Source organism: Microdochium trichocladiopsis (genome assembly GCF_020744255.1).
Source record: "Microdochium trichocladiopsis strain MPI-CAGE-CH-0230 chromosome Unknown B0I36scaffold_2, whole genome shotgun sequence".
In the NCBI taxonomy this organism is placed as follows: domain Eukaryota; kingdom Fungi; phylum Ascomycota; class Sordariomycetes; order Xylariales; family Microdochiaceae; genus Microdochium; species Microdochium trichocladiopsis.
Window position 1 is genome coordinate 2,957,806 of NW_025763545.1, and position 15,802 is coordinate 2,973,607.

General features: G+C 55.3%; 5 protein-coding genes across 5 annotated transcripts; 2 read left to right on the forward strand and 3 right to left on the reverse strand.

The window, feature by feature from the left end:
• Positions 1-828: 828 nt before the first annotated feature.
• On the reverse strand, positions 829-2,322 carry B0I36DRAFT_359608 (uncharacterized protein; the record flags this gene model as incomplete). The annotated part of the gene is made up of 4 exons (XM_046158166.1): positions 829-924; positions 989-2,092; positions 2,160-2,218; positions 2,292-2,322. 4 exons carry the CDS (start codon positions 2,320-2,322, stop codon positions 829-831), a joined length of 1,290 nt encoding a protein of 429 aa, XP_046017117.1.
• Positions 2,323-3,226: 904 nt separating this feature from the next.
• On the forward strand, positions 3,227-5,713 carry B0I36DRAFT_73772 (uncharacterized protein). Its single transcript, XM_046163302.1, has 5 exons — positions 3,227-3,678; positions 3,746-3,818; positions 3,880-3,917; positions 3,991-4,377; positions 4,436-5,713. The coding sequence occupies exons 1-5, from the start codon at positions 3,358-3,360 to the stop codon at positions 5,555-5,557; spliced, it is 1,941 nt and encodes a 646-aa protein (XP_046017118.1). The 5' UTR covers positions 3,227-3,357; the 3' UTR covers positions 5,558-5,713.
• A 155-nt stretch (positions 5,714-5,868) lies between these two features.
• B0I36DRAFT_237433 (COP9 signalosome complex subunit 5) lies at positions 5,869-6,988 on the reverse strand (the record flags this gene model as incomplete). Its single annotated transcript, XM_046149535.1, has 2 exons — positions 5,869-6,860; positions 6,964-6,988. 2 exons carry the CDS (start codon positions 6,986-6,988, stop codon positions 5,869-5,871), a joined length of 1,017 nt encoding a protein of 338 aa, XP_046017119.1.
• Positions 6,989-7,392: 404 nt separating this feature from the next.
• On the forward strand, positions 7,393-10,877 carry B0I36DRAFT_381085 (uncharacterized protein; the record flags this gene model as incomplete). Its single annotated transcript, XM_046160841.1, has 8 exons — positions 7,393-7,538; positions 7,603-7,656; positions 7,718-8,145; positions 8,212-8,353; positions 8,925-9,462; positions 9,577-9,657; positions 9,740-9,977; positions 10,086-10,877. 8 exons carry the CDS (start codon positions 7,393-7,395, stop codon positions 10,646-10,648), a joined length of 2,190 nt encoding a protein of 729 aa, XP_046017120.1. The 3' UTR covers positions 10,649-10,877.
• B0I36DRAFT_262707 (armadillo-type protein) lies at positions 10,878-14,622 on the reverse strand. The gene is made up of 6 exons (XM_046151156.1): positions 14,213-14,622; positions 12,432-14,157; positions 12,152-12,370; positions 11,721-12,015; positions 11,484-11,665; positions 10,878-11,407 (listed from the first exon to the last, which is right to left on the reverse strand). Exons 1-6 carry the CDS (start codon positions 14,434-14,436, stop codon positions 11,042-11,044), a joined length of 3,012 nt encoding a protein of 1,003 aa, XP_046017121.1. The 5' UTR covers positions 14,437-14,622; the 3' UTR covers positions 10,878-11,041.
• Between the last annotated feature and the right edge of the window lie 1,180 nt (positions 14,623-15,802).

A 15,802-nucleotide genomic window follows, 5' to 3' on the forward strand; every position in this document is an offset into this window, starting at 1 on the left:
GACCCGGGCTCAATTTTCAGTAAAATCTTGTGGGCGTGCTCTGGTGGCCCAAGCGAAGGCCCCTGCTTGAGGAAAAATGGGGATGCGCCTGAGCTGCGCCACATCCACGGGGCGGGGCATTGCCAAAAGTGCAGGTCAAGTGCTGAGTCAGCCATCGTCAACTGGGACAAGTCATAGCCACCAGCCACAGTTGATGGCTAGCCTTGCTTGAACGAACCGTCTGTCCGTGAAAGCTGTCCGTCAAGGGCTTCCAGGGGTTGTCTGATGTGGAGCCAGCAGGGGTGGACAACTTCCAGACATCTACGCAGTACGGATGGAGTTGCCCCATAGAGTGTCACGATGGTCCTGGCCATCCTCTTTCTGCTCGTGCAAGACTAACTATGAGCTTCCAGGTTTGAAATCGACAGCAAGGTAATTCGATCACGATGTTCGGGCTCGTCACTCCAAGCTCGGCACTACCAGGTCTTCGGATGTTGATTTTGATGTCACATTGGCCGAAGTCGTACAAAGGGGTTGTGTTTGCACTTCAAAGGCTCTACATCACCAGCTCACAACAAGCACGCGGCTTCTTTGAGCAGAGCTGTATTCCCCCACAGCACATTGCAGGCTTTAGTTAAAGTAAGTATATGATCCCCTTGCTCTGCACGACGAGTGGTCGAGGCTGTGAGCACCACAAAAGCCGATCGATTCTACTGGGTATCTATGCTCGTCTTGTGTCGCGCACGGATTTCTGGTTGGTAAGTGCCCGAGCATTCTAGCCAGCCGCGTCCAGCTCCGGAATGGCTGTCTATAATAACAAAATCCAAGCTGTCGTATCTCGTTCAATCATTACTGTTGAGCGCACTGCGCCTGCCCCGGGCCATCTTCATCGTCATCGTCCTCCCAGCCGTCGCCGTAACGGGGGTCGCCTTGATTTGCGCCCATCTGCAAGTTGTCAGCGTTCTGTGTATACAAGCAGTAGTGAGGCCCAGAAGAATCGCAATCATACCTCATCAATATCTGCATCAGCATCATAGTCGACCTCGTCGACCTCCTCAGCCTTGATTTCCGGAGGAGGACCAGGCAACAGCTTTTGCAGTGCCGCATAGTCCGCGTCGTCTTTAAGCCAACCATCCTCTGGGAAGTCGATCTTGACGATCAAGTACAGGTCACCCTTCTCCTCGCCACGCTTCTGGGGCATACCCTCGCCAGCAACCTTGAGCGTCTGTCCGGGTCGCAGGATCTTGCCTCTGGGATGTGTGATGTGAATGCCACGACCGTCCAGGTGTGTTAGAACAACCCGGGAAAACCCAGTCAGGGCCTCTGCAAGGGTGATCTCGAGGTCGGCAGACAGATCATTGCCGATCCTGTTGAAAATATCGTGTGGTTCCTCGACAAGGACGAAAACCAAGTCACCTGGAGTCTGATCGGGGAACTGGTCGGCCTCGCCCTCAAGGACGATCCTCTCGCCCTGCTTCGAGCCTCTGGGAATGTAGATCTCGAGGGGTTTGGTCTCCGAGACGGTCCGCTTGCCCTTGCACTTCTTGCAGCGATCCTTCTCCTTGTAGTATGTGCCGGCACCGTCGCACCGGTCGCACTTGGCCATGTCCCGGTGCACAAGTCCCGGCCCCATCTGGCGGAACACCTCGACATGACCATTGCCCTTGCAGCGATCGCAGGTCTGAGGCTTGACCTTGTCCTTGCCACCAGAACCCTTGCAGCTGCTGCAAATGGTCGCCTTGTTGGCAGCGAACTTCACAGTCTTGCCCTTGTAGAGGTCTTCGAGCGTGACATTGTACCGCGACTCTTCGTCAGGTCCACGCCTGGGGCGTCTTGGGCCACCGCCACCTCCCATACCGCCCATTCCTGGCATGCCGCCCATGCCTCCCATGCCCATGCCGAACATTTGAGAGAGGATGTCGTTGATGTCGACCTCTTCACCCATGCCACCGCCCCGGCTCGGGTCAAAAGCGGCCATGCCGTGTCTGTCATACATCTCACGCTTCTGCTCATCGCGGAGGATTTCGTAGGCCTGCGTCACGGCTTTGAAAGTGGCCTCGGATTCTTCACGCTGTTCCTCGGGGACCTTGTCGGGATGGTGTTGGAGGGCGAGCTGGGCTGTTTGTCAGTAAGCGCAATCTCACGGGCGCCGGTCGGGGTCTTTGGGCGGAGATACACACTTTGCGGTACGCTTTTTTGATCTGGTCCGGAGTCGCCGACTTCTCAACGCCGAGGAGCTCTGTAAGTGCGGACAGGCATCAGGTCAGCCAAAGGACGCTGGCACGTCTTTCTTGGAGGGGTTGCTGGCTTACCATAGAGCTCAGTATCTACTGAAGAGTCCATGATGAAGGCTGAGTAGACTGCGCGATCGTCAACAAATCACGATCCGCCAAGCAAAAGATGCAGTCGGCAGGTTGAGCCGTTAAGAAGCTCGAGGACAGAGAAAATATTGGGTGGGGCATGGTGTTGGAGGGGTCCCAGTTCGCCCCAGGCTGGGAAGCCGCGGAGGGTCCGCCATGGCGACACCAGACTGAGGTGTCAATGCTAGCAGCACGCACTGCAGGGAGCCCTGGAGGCGGGCGCTACCTTGGCGGGACCGGGCCTGCCAAGTGACGGGCCTTACGAGGAGCAGCAGGCAGCAATGGGCAACAAAGCAGCGTACGCATCGGGGCTGGGGGAGCAGGGCCTCCTCTCTTTGGAGTTCCCTGGCCCTGTCAGGTCATGCATATGCCCGTCTGCCCGATTGTTTTGCATGTCCTCTGGAAAAAGGTTCTTTGTTGCAGAACTAGACAACCGTGTTGAACACCTTCATGGTTTTGAACAGAGCAGGCCGGCCCAGATCACAAGTGTGCTGGATTGCCGTGCGAAGCCGCGGCATACCTTGAGGCACAATACTTTATCTACCTTCTCAAGCCTCTAGCAATCTTGAAGCTGGGCTCAAAGACTGCTTGCACAGAGACGATGCTCTTTGTGGAGTTGACCAGAAGAGGACTCATCAATACCACCCGACACAACGCGTCCACCTCTGGGTGTGTTGTAATCATGCGATCATTACCGGAAGAAACGGGACCGCCAGCCATTATTCGACGACAACATCGGGATAACTGACGTTCCATTCTGACTTAGTCAGATTTCGCTCCTCGATTTTGAGACCGTAGGGCTGTCGAATCAGAAGAATGCTGACTGCAGCAAGTCTACTCCGTACCCTCAAGGCGTGGGTACTCCACGCGCATCCCGCTAGCTGCATAACATCGCTAAGCAAGTCCCACGGCAGGGCTCAAGTGCGAGCCCGAACCACCAGCACTCATGCTGTGATAGTACTCAGCATTTCGCGAGTTTCGTGGTGAAAAGCCCGACCTGAATAGCGACAATGAAATCATGACACACACCAGCAATGCCATGATTCTTGTCGCTCGTGTAGTGCAGGGACCTCTACTTCGAGTACGCCCTTTCCAGCGAGCACATCTCACCACGAGACGATGCTCGCCAGTTTTTTGTGCCAGTAGGCACTACGCCACGCCTTTCCGAAGAGCAGCTCCAGGGGCAGAGCAGGACATTTCCGCTCCAGCAAGAACCCGTTTTGCCCCTTCACCGACGGGCTACTTGCATATTGGATCGTTACGCACAGCACTGTACAATTATCTCTTGGCTCGAGCCACTGGCGGGCAGTTTCTGATCAGGATTGAAGACACAGACAGGGTGGGTCCATCCTTGATGAAGGACAGCTCGACTAGGCTCAGGAAGCTGACTTGCGTTCCCTGACAAGACAAGGCTTGTCCCCGATGCTGAGGATAGGCTATTCAGGGATCTGAAGTGGGCTGGGTTGGACTGGGATGAAGGTATTCGCTTTCTGAAAGTTCTGGTGAAGGACGATCTCATACTGACACATCCGCTGCTCAGGCCCGGGTATCGAGGGCCCTTTTGGTCCATACAGGCAGGTGTGTTCCGTCTTCATATTCATTATTCTTCGTGTCACTCTGCATTTGCAGCTGTGTGCTGATCATCGTACAGTCTGATCGGTTGCCCATTTACGAGTCGCATGCGAAGCAACTCCTGGACGAAGGCAAGGCCTACAGGTGTTTCTGCAAGCCCGAGGAGCTAGATCGCCTCAAACAGCAGCAGCTCGCATCCGGCGTACATGCACAGTATCCTGGCACATGCTCACACATCTCGGCTGGGGAGTCTGACAGGAGAGCGGCCAGCGGAGAAGCACACTGCATCCGCTTCAAGGCCGGAGATGGACGGCCATCCGTGAAGGACCTTGTCTACGGGACATACGTTAGAGATGGGGTCTCTGAGGATCTGATCATTATCAAGAGAGATGGGTTCCCGACTTATCACTTTGCCAATGTTGTTGACGATCACCTGATGGAGATCTCCCACGTCATCCGTGGTGCCGTAAGTCCCACCCAGATTACATTACATCAAGAGAATGGCCCGCTCAGCTCATATGCAGGAATGGCTCCCCTCAACGCCCCGTCACGTCCAACTATATGATGCCTTCGGCTGGACACCGCCCAAGTTCGCCCACGTCGCCTTGCTCGTCAACAGCGAGCGCCAGAAACTCAGTAAGCGCCATGGCGACATAGACATCGCGTCATGGCGAGACAAGGGCTACCTTCCCGTCGCGATGCTCAACTATGTCCTGCTGCTGGGCTGGAGCCACGGGCGAGGGCCCAAGGGTAGTGGCGGCAAGGTGAAAGGCCACAAGGAGGTCATGGACCTCGAACAGATGATTGCCAATTTCCACCTGCGCTTCACCAAGGGCGACATCGTCGTCAACGACAAGCACGACCATATCCAGAAGGAGCACATGGTCCGCCTTGCCACCGCGGACAACCACGCGCCGTTCTTCGCGCATACCTTGCCGTTTATCGAAAAGGCCATCAAGAAAGTCGAGCTCTATCGGCAGACTCCACCATCGGCAACATCGCCAGACGACTCGGGCAGGCCGGAAGCGCTTTTCCTTAATCAATTCCACCAGCTTGATCTCGGGGAGCTTGTACCGCAAGCACGATGGGCAGAGCAGGACGCACAGTCCCAGGACATGTCCTCTGTGCTCCCGTACGTGCAGAATGCCCTGGCCCTGGACCGGAAAAACTACAAGACGGCCGAGACGTACGTCATGAAGCACTGCTATATGCTCTGGCAGATACCCCCAGCCGAGCACCTTCGGACATTGCAAGAAGGGTACAAGGAGTTCAGCCAGCTTCTCGTCGTGCCGTCCGGCGAATCTGCGTCCGCGGCTGCAGATAGTGATGGCGGTAATGACAATGCCGTGCCGGCCAACCCAGCCGCGCTGGTACGGGACTTCAGAGATCGCCTCGCGGGTGTAGACATCTGGGAGAGAGACGCCATCGCCGAACGGGTCGACCCTTTTGTCAAGTCCCTGCGCACCTCGGTGGGCGGAGTCCTCAAGGTCTCAGGGTATCACCTCGTGCGGTGGATCATCAATGCGCTACGACCTGGCCCCTCGCTCGTCGACTCGATGGTGGTACTGGGTCGGGACGAGGTCATGCTCCGCGCGAACCAGGCTGTCGAGATCATTGAGCAGGCTGAGAAGAGCGGCCAGCTGTAAAACCCACAAGACCTCATGCCTGCCACTTGCCATCCGTATCACTGGGTTGCTGCCGATCTGTATTATCAGTGTATCATATTATGCATGTACCATATTGGATAGAATGGCATTTGCATTTACACATGTACGATGGGCCGCTTCGCCTCTTTCACTGTGGCCTCTATGTACCGCTTAAATAAAAACTGCAATTCTTGCTCTCGAAACCAAACTAAACGCCGTCCCTATGCTTCATATCTCGTGACCTCTAAAAGTCAACAATGTACAGGCTTGTCGGTACTTCGCAGCTGTCTTGAACATGAGAACCACCACCCTCATGACGACGGCGTGCTTGCGCCATTGAAGATCTTGGCCTTGATCTTGCCGGCCATGAGCCCCTGCTTCTCCTTCATGGCCACGGTATTGCTTGTCCGCGCCAAGTTCTCCATCTGTGCGTCCAGCGCGTCCCGGCCATGGAACATGCCACCTCCCTTGCTCAGTCGCGACGTTGCCTGCGTGGCCTCGCGGATCTTGGAGCCAAGGTCCAGCATCTGCTTGTTGCCATAGTCGCGGTTGGTGAGCAAGGGGCTCTGCGAGAGCGTCTGGACCCAGTACTTGTTCCAGAGCAGCTCGAGCAGGTTGGAGTCCAGGGTCGACTTGAAATGCGAAACCTCGAGCGGGTAATACTTGCTGGCGTGTGCGCCAAAGTCCTCGGCCTTGGCGAGGGGGACAGCCTGGTTGCCTCCCCCGCTGCCGCCGCCAGAACTGCCGTTGGCCTCTTTGTAGTCGTCCGGGAAAGTGCGGAAGGCGCCGATCTCAACGCGGCCCGCGCTGATTGTGCGGTCGGGGTCGATGACGACGGCAACGAACGGGTCGTTGAAAGTCTGCTGTAGCTTCTGTGTCGACACATCGATGCCGCTGAGCCAGCAGCCGTAGCCTGGATGGCTGTGGTACCATCCGACCACGTTCTCTGGGCGTGCGCCTTGGCTCCGGCTGAGCTCGAGGTATTGGATCATGTATTCGTTGGCGTCGTCCTGGGCGTTGACTCGCGTTTCGGTTCCTTCCACGGGCAAGCCGAAGGCGTCGGTGACCACGATGGTGTCGCCGTCGGTGTAGCCCTGCATGAGCCCCATGACTTCTATCGAGCCGCCGGAGCGTGCGTGCATGACCATCTTGATCAGGGCGACTGCACTTACACGCACGTGCTTGAAGTGGTGGGGGTCCTTGCGCCATGCCTTTTCATCGTTGATCTTCTTTTGACGGTCGCTCGAGTAGTTGTATAGAGCATCGCGGACAGGATCGACGAGTTCGACGTCGTTGTCGACCTCTGTTTTGACGAGTCGTCATCATCGTCAGCCGGCGTCCACATTATCATGGAGGTTGGATGGAGTGGGGGTTTTAAGCTCAAATCAAACTCAGGATGTACTTACCCCATGATTTCATGGCGACCTCCATCTTGGCGATTGAGGATCGTGTGAATCAAGACAGAATTCCGAATATCATGTCTCGCTTCCTTCCAGAAAGGCGCGGCCAGAAAGAAAGCTGGGGGTGTGAACCTGTCTTGGCCGCCGCTGTTGCCTCGATGCTGGGGGTGGGGTGGATCTTGACGTACGGTGGAAGTGGGATGCTGATGCCGTAGCTCAAGGCTTCAAGCTAGGGAGCTCCCTAAGGACCCCTGCCAGCCGCCTCGATAAGCCGTTATCGATACAACCAGAGGTGTTATGCATGTAAGCCCCACCCCAAATTTCCAATGTGATGCGGCGTCACGATTGAGACGTCTGGCATCCGTGAATCCGCGTGGTGATACTGGCTTGCACACATCGCGGCACCATGACACGCTCGCAAGTAATACGGCCAATATGGCAGGCCATCTCGAGGCCAATTTTGGTGCGCAAACCCGACCCGCTCGCACGGAGCTTCGCGACAAATGGCTAACCGCATTACAGGCGCAGCCGTCCCGGGCCATGATCGCAGGTCTCTCGGCAGCCAGGACACAAGCGACACTGTAGGGCGCACCCACGAAGGAGTGAAACTTCAAATCAGCAAAATTCTGACGATTCAACCAACAGAGTTGATACCCAACCTCAACCGGCCAAAGAGACCACACAGCCCCCACAGCTGGTGTATGTGATTCCGGGACCCGACTACTTGCGACCACGACGAAAACTGACCTGCTATACCCAGGAACGAGCTCACCGATCCTCGTGAAGAGAACGAAATCCGCCTGCCACGAGCAGTACAAGCCCTCTACCTGAAGCCCCTGCGGCGCGAAGCCGAGTACGGTGTCCCCTCGTGCGATCTCCAGCTCCGGTCATACAGCGTTCAGAACCTCGAGTTTTTTGTCGATTTTGCCCTGCGCGCGGCATACTACCTCAAGCTCCCGGCCTTTGGCCCCGTGCCGCTCCCCAAGATCACCGAGCGGTGGACGGTACCAAAGGGACATTTCATCCACAAGAAGTCTCAGGAGAACTTTGAGAGAATCACAAGACGGCGGCTCATTCAGATCAGAGACGGTCACCCGGAAACAGTGCAGATCTGGCTGGCGTATCTACAGAAACACGCATACTATGGCATTGGTATGAAGGCCAACATCTGGGAGTTCAGCAAGCTGAGTACGTTTGATAGCCCCTGCCAAGGACTGATGGCGTTTTCCACATACTAACAATCTCGCCCTCTAGGCCCTGGTAAGCAGATGGACGCCGAGGCGGCAAAGATGAAGGCCATTGTCGACGAGAAGCTGGAGCTCCTGGGACGTGACCAGACTCTCGGCACTGTGGAGAAGGTCAAGGAGCTGCTGGCGAGTGAGCGCTACAGGAATCTGTAGGCAGGATTGGCAATTCGCGATCGTGTATTTTACTGCGTACCGGAGCATCTAGGCGCTGTTGAGAGTCTGTAGAAACAGCTGTATATATTGTACATCACACAGCCATGATTAAGCAGTCGGGTATTACTGGCGTCAATCTTCACCCCTGTAGTCACAGTGCGGACCCTTGGGTCATCAATTGTCGCCCTCGGAATGAAGGCCCTCGGATAGAGTAGCTGCGGGAGATCTGAGCTACTATTTTATCGCTATGCTAGGAATAGTGCACCAGCAAGCGTAGTGGCCTTGTCGCTTGATCTGCCATAAAGATGCGATGCGATGCTCAAAGGGCAGTGTTCACGAAAGTCTCACCGTGTCGACTGTATGAAGCACTGTGCAGCAAGCCCTTACTGCTGCTAATAATTGGCAGTCGAACATCTCAAGATTGTCGATTGGACGTGGACTGTTCGCCCATGGCGTTCATGATGACTGAGTAGCATAAGACAACCCCGAGATCTTGGTGATACAGCTGAAGGTGTAGTGCCCCCTGATAGTTCGAGTATCCGACTTTCGTCACTAACATTTGCACAGCACCTTCCACCGTGGTCCATTTTACTTTGCGGTGCTTGCACACATCTCACGATCGCCCTACGGCACCACAAAGATGTCGTCCGCCGTGCTCGCAGGCTACCGGCCTCGCGCGGTGGCCACAGCAGCGAGACTCGTCAGAGGCACATCACCGCAATGCACGCGGCCATTCTCGCGGACAAACAACCGGCGGCAACTCGATCCATTCGAGTTGATAAAAGCATCGCCTTCTCAGCCGGCCCGGACCCATGCACGGGACATTGACCTGAGCACTCTGACCAACGACTCGGTCGTCTTTTCGGGCATCCAGCCCACCGGCGTACCGCACATTGGCAACTATTTCGGAGCCCTGCGGCAATGGAAGCTGATGCAGGACGCAGCACCCCCCGGGGCAAAACTGTTCTTCTGCATCGTCGACTGGCACGCCATCACGATGCCCCAGGACGCCCATATCCTTATGCAGAAGAAGAAGGAGATGTTCGCGGCAATCATGGCGATTGGACTGGACCCGGAGAGGTCAACCATCTTCTACCAGTCCGAGGTATGCTGTGCATTCCGACTCAGATGTTTGGGGTCGGATTCAGCGTTTTGGCTGTCGCGGTATCCGCATATCACTGCTTCGTATCACCTGGACTGACTTTTCGTGTCTGAATAGGTTGCGGCGCATACAGAACTCATGTGGATTCTCAGCTGCACAGCATCAATGGGCTATCTCAACAGAATGACACAATGGAAGGTGAGTTTCCCATCCCCCCACCATCCAACTTCTCCGTACTACCATCCCTATCTGCTTCCGCTGACGCCGATTCACTCGTCAGAGCAAGATGCATCTCAGCGACGACGCAGAGGGTCTCGACAACGACGTCGCCCAAAAGCTCAAGCTCGGTCTCTTCTCGTACCCGGTGCTCCAGGCGGCCGACATCCTCGTCCACCGCGCCACCCATGTCCCCGTGGGCGAGGACCAGAAGCAGCACCTCGAGTTCTCGCGCGAGTGCGTGACAAACTTCAACCACACATACAACACCGAGTGCCTCGTGTCACCGCGGACGATAACCAGTACGTGCCTTTCAAGTGCAGTCTTTGCTTACTCCTGAGACTTCTGAATCTCGATGCCCATCACCCTCTTTGCCCGACAACTAACACCCTGGCCTCAAACAAAAACAGCCCCTTCCCCCCGGATCATGTCTCTCAAACACCCCAACCGGAAAATGTCCAAGTCGTCCCCAGTCGAGGCATCCCGGATAGACATCACCTCGACCAAGAAGGAAATTAGGCAGCGCATAAACGCGGCAGTCACCGACTCCCTCAACAAAGTCACCTACGACCCAGTGAACCGCCCAGGCGTGGCGAACCTCCTCAGCATCCTGTCGCAGTGCTCCAACGCCTCCTTCAACACCAGCAATATCTCCTCTTCTTCTGCTTCTCCCGCAACGACAATGACAACAACACCAGAGGCCCTCGCCGCACACCTCAGCGGCACCTCCCTCAAGGACCTGAAGGAGCTCACCGCCGACGCGCTGGTCCGCGAGCTCAAGGACGTGGAGGGCGCGTACCACGAGGCCCTGGCCCTCAAGGGCGGCAAGTACATCCAGGAGCTGCAGGCCCTGGGCGCGGAAAAGGCCCGCGAGTCTGCCGAGGACACGATGCGCCTGGTCCGCGAGGCCGTCGGGCTGGGCGGGCCCGTGTTCACGGTCAAGCTGCCGACTACTGCTGGCAGCAGCTCGTAATCTGCCTCTGCCCGGTGATGATGATGATCATGGGCCGGGTATGGAGAGAGATTTTGTATAACTATATTTGTTGGGAAGTTACTCGGCACTCCCTGATGGATTATCCTAGGATAGCGTGGAGGCCTGTGTATGATAGCCATTCTCCGTTCTAAAGACGTGGATAAGAATATGATCACAGTATAGACATTCTTTCAAAGACAGAGCCGCAGTCACACTTGCAAATACACGGAACTCGAGCACTGCATCCATTTGGGTAGAATATGGTAATGCCTTCGACTCCACGCGGTCTATATGCTGTAAGTGAAGGCACGGAATCCACCCAAGAAGATGGGACACACTTTGATCAATGCCATATTCACATTCTCTGACATGCTATGCCTGCGCAGTCCTAGATCATGAGGCATACATGAATGCCTGACCTCTGCACTCTAGCCAAAACTCCCGTACCACCTGGTTAGTGGCGCGCTGGCCTCGCAGAGCCACGAGCTTCTTCACAAACAGCTCCTTCTCCTTCGCGGAGACTTTGTCGCTGGGGAACGCAGGGTCTGCCAAGGCACTCTCGAGCCATTGACGGGCATGGACGCTGGCGGTGATTAGTTTCTTGATTGGGTCGCACAGCTTGTCCAGTTCGCTGCGTGCGGCATTGCCGCCGACGTTCTGCATCAAGGCTTGGCAGAGGACAGGGCCGACGTGGTTTAGGGCGCTGCTAAGAGCTGCTTGTGTATTGGGGTCGGCAGACTTTGCCACGATCAGTGTGGCCTGCCAGTGGGTGAGGGTGGAAAGTCAGCACAACCTGTCAAGGCAACAGTTGCTATTTCATCCGATCAAGGCTTACCCAGAAATCAGCGGCCGCAGCCTTCGGTAGCGGCTCACTGCCACGTAACAGCTTCAACGCAAATTCGAAGATGAACTCGAGAGATTCTGGCGATTGAGACATGACCACCTCTGGTCTCTGAACGATCGCTTTCTGGACGAGCTCAACCCCGTATTGGGCAAGTTCCGGGTCGTCGTCCGATGCTAATCCCTGCGTCAGTGGGACCTTTTCCGCCCGGAAAGCGTGGCTTTGACCTACCATTGAGCTGGTGTAGGACACTCAGAGTCCACTGCAAAAGACGGCGCAGTGCTGTCTCAACGTCTTCCTTTCCGCTCTTCCCATGGTGTAGGGAGCTTAGGAACGCTGACGCAGTATTGACTACTGTAGAAATTCGATTTTGCCAGGCGCTGGTGAGAAATTCAGTAACCATATGCGGTTCAAATACGAAAGGACCCGGATCCAACTCTGGGAACCCCGTTCGCAGAATGGCGCAAAGCACATCAACAGCCTCTGTACTATATGAGAATGTGTCTTTGAGTTGCGCCAATACAGTCTAAGAAATTGTTAGTAGCCGAATCATGGCGAGGGCAGGGCAGGCTAAACGATGACCGAGATGGTATTCCTCATTTTTTGATGGACTGAGAAAAAGAGCAATATTGAATTCAACCTTGGAAAATGTGCACACATACCAAGATTTCCATTTGAGTCTGAGCTAATGCTTCTGGCGTGGTCTTGGTACCGTCCGCACCGGAAGCAGCATCGAGATCTTCCGGCTCAGACGGCGCTTGTAGCCCCTTCGCGATGCTCAGAAGGCATCGCAAAGACCTTGTCGCAAGTAGCACCGCTACTTCGGATGCCGGCACAGGCACAGTCGGCAGATCAGCCGGATCATAGGCCCGACGTAATATCTGAGTGATTCCAGTGTTAGTTGCTTCGAATCTTTGAGCGATCTAGAAACTCCAGACTTACTGGCTCCTGCGGCTCGATGGCCTGGCTTCCGGTGGAATGCAACTGCAGAGATGCCGTGACATCCTGACTGACTACCAAAATCAGTCTGCGGAAAGCCTCTGCTTTGATTTGGGTCTCTGTGATCGCCTGGATGATGGCTGCTATGGCTCCAACAATCCTCTCTTCCACTATCGATTCTAGTTCTCGACTCGACCGTAAGGACTCGTACTGGCCGATGAAGGCATCGACTTCGCGTCCAAGTAGCTGTCTACACGACGAGCACAGCGTATGCACCGATTTGGAGGCAGAAATCGCCAACTGCTGGTCATCAACGGCGCTAAACAGTAGGTTCAGTGCGGGTGCCAGAAATCGCTCGTGGCGGCCAAAGAACTCGGAGTATCGCTCTATCAAGGACAGACAGGTCCTTCTTGCCCGGCCTGGGACTGTGTCGCGCTGGCGCAGCAGCTCGAACAAAGGCGACCCGAACACTTTGACCAATATGTCATCGCAAGTGTCGTCCGACACTGAGTCAGAGAGCGCACCAAGACAAAACGTTGCAGATTCTACCTCTGTCCAATTTGTCTGCTCTAGGGCCTGCATGATGTAATCAACAAACAGAGCGACAAGTGGAGGACCCGTGATTCCGTGCACCAATTGTAACAAATCAGCAACATCTCGACGAGCGTCTCCGAATCCTGCCTTCTCTGACGAGTCCCAAGTTACGTATGTACTTGACGACGGATATTGGATCTTGCGCCAGCTGTGTGACACCACCTCCTTGACAAAAGTCAAGGGCGGCTGATCCCATACCAGGTCGCCAGAGTATTCAATCGTCAGAGTATCGACAAAATTGGACCAGAACTCTAGTAGAGGCACAAATATTTTGTCTTCTACCGTCGGGTGGCCTTCGACCTTCAGTAAATCGACCAGAATTGTAAGGATAGATTGTGCGCTGGGATTGGAGCTGTCCGTCAACTCGGCAACACGAGAGGTGGCGAAGGCGATCATAAAAAGACCGAACTGAAGAGACTCAAACTCGAAATCGCCCTGCCGTAGTGTTTGGTACCGTTGCTGCGCCCACGGACTTTGAAAGACCGAGTAGAGTATCGAGTAGTGCTCGGCCGTGAAAAAGCTTTCCCAATCCTCCAAGGTGCTCGTCAGCAGTTCGACAGAGGACTCGAACAGATCGTCCACAAGTAGGCATTCTATCGTGGGCGTGATCAAGCTCTGCAGTGCAGACGTCAAAGTGTGTTTGGAGATTTTCTGGGCATAAGTGATCCATGAGTTCAAACAGGTGATGGCTTCTTGTCGCACTTGTGCGCTAGCGTTATTTCCAGAGGATCTGAGGAAACTGCCAAGTAAGGCTGTGAGATCTTCTGCGCTCGCCACGAGGCGCTCGTGGAGACCAATGTATTTGGTCGATTTCAGATCTGTCTTGCCAGCTTCTTCAACGAGGGAGGCAGTGAACCAGATCGCCGTGAGTGCGCGTTCTGTGCTGAACGCCTCAATGGCCTCACCCACTCGAGCAGGACTGTCCTCGACAGGTGCTGGCTGACCGTTCTGCAGCGAGCGGACGAGATGCCCGACAGGCCGCTGCCACACATGTGAATAATGGATGAAGTGTGTCACAAGCGCCGAGCACAGCTTCTTGGTGACGATGACAGCGGACTGGTCTTGGGTGGAAGTGATGAGCCAGGTGACCAGCTGGTGCAAAACCGCATTCGCATCATCGTCGGATAAGCTGTGTCTGGAGTCAGCAAGTAAAAACCACTGCACCGTCCTCACCCAAATGACTGAAATACCTTTCCGTGTTGAGCTTGACAATAACCGTCAGCGCGCCGAAGAACCTGACGCTCACGTTGGGACGCTCGAGCAGGGCTGAAGCGAGCTGCCAACCCTCGGATGATCGTTGGACCTGCTGCAGCACCTCTTGGATGCGGGCAATGACCTGTGGCTGATTTGGAGAGTAGAGTCTCTCGACGAGCTGCTCAACCTCTGCGAACGAGGTTGGGGTTTGTATATCCATTGCACTCTGCAGCTCAGGGTGAGCCGGCTGGTGAAGGGAGGGAAAGCTCGAGTGCAAGGAGGAGAAGAGCTCAGGGATGCTGCAGGCTTATGCACATGGTTGGAAAGTGGCGCGTTCTGCGTGTCAGGCAAGGCAGCTGTCGGATGCTGGTGAGAGGCCGTGTCTTGACAGTTGTGATGCTCGTCGTCAGGCTGCGCAAAGAATGATTTGAGGCATCTTGGTGGGGCAGCAGTCGTGCAAGTAGCGGACAGCATGACAGTCACAGCGGGCCTAACAGAGTGCTGGAGGCACAACCACAGAGGCAGAAGCCATGCGGACCTGGCCCATTCGCTTGTAGATTCGCTGTTTTGAAGTCGATCCAAGCATCATGGAATTTTGCAGTAGCTCAAATAAAGTTCGTGGTTGCCTTCCTTACACAGCTGTGCTTACAGAATACCTGCCAGGTTTTGGCGTCGTTTGCTTTGTGCAAACAGTCCATGCAACACACGAACGACCCACGGTGATGGAATGGAAGTCGTCTTTTCGATGTTTCCAATACCCTTTCTGCCTTTATAGCTTTGCTCCGGGCGAGGTATTTCGGGGAATATTCAATATACTTCTATTCTTGTTGGACGCTGTTATTGCACCGTGGCCACCCGTCTCTGCCCGCGCCCATGAGACATCGCCGTCAGTTCATGCTTGTGAGCTTCCTCATGTGGAACAGACCCGGCCCACCACTGACTCCACCATGCTTCAGCAATGTGGGAATATTACCAGTGAGAAGTATCTACATATTCTCGTTCCCAGAGGACTCGGAACACACAGTGTGCCCCCAGGGCTAGCTCTAGGTATCCTGTGATTGTGAAGTTGATCATGTGTCTTCTGGCTGGGCCACATCTTTTGAACACCGCATGCATGGCCACTCAGATGCCAAATCAGATGTCCTTTTGCATATTGCTCTGTGGATCCATTCTCTTCTCCCAAGAGCTATTCACTGATCGCGTTGTTCCACCATGTCACGAGCTTGGCGGCTCAGTGGTCTTTGTAGATAAGTCCGCAACCGCCAGGGGTGTGGTCGTGTTCTCCAGTCGGGCCACACCCCTCTGCCCCCGCACCAGCGACTTTGATACTGCAGCCAAGTAGCTCTCCCACCTGCTGTGGTTCCGCTGTCGACTGCTCCCCCGCGCTCGCTCGCGATTGAAGTCTTGGTCTCGTGCCTGTGGTGGCGTTGCTGCTGCTGCTCCTGCCCACCCACCTGCATTCTTCCCTTCCTGGCCTGAAGGGTCCGATCTGAGCTTCTGCTTTTGGCGGGGAACAGCTCATCCGAAGGCATGCCCTTCTCTCCCAGGCTTTCCTTCTTCCCCACAGCGGTCTTCTCCCGCCTTAA

Coding starts and splice junctions, on each gene's coding strand:
- B0I36DRAFT_73772 (XM_046163302.1), top strand. CDS start 3,358: ATGACACACACCAGCAATGCCATGATTCTTGTCGCTCGTGTAGTGCAG. Junction 3,679..3,745: donor GGATTGAAGACACAGACAGG/GTGGGTCCATCC, acceptor TTCCCTGACAAG/ACAAGGCTTGTCCCCGATGC. Junction 3,819..3,879: donor TGGGTTGGACTGGGATGAAG/GTATTCGCTTTC, acceptor TCCGCTGCTCAG/GCCCGGGTATCGAGGGCCCT.
- B0I36DRAFT_262707 (XM_046151156.1), bottom strand. CDS start 14,436: ATGGATATACAAACCCCAACCTCGTTCGCAGAGGTTGAGCAGCTCGTC. Junction 12,371..12,431: donor CCATCGAGCCGCAGGAGCCA/GTAAGTCTGGAG, acceptor GGAATCACTCAG/ATATTACGTCGGGCCTATGA. Junction 11,408..11,483: donor CTGCGGCCGCTGATTTCTGG/GTAAGCCTTGAT, acceptor ACCCACTGGCAG/GCCACACTGATCGTGGCAAA.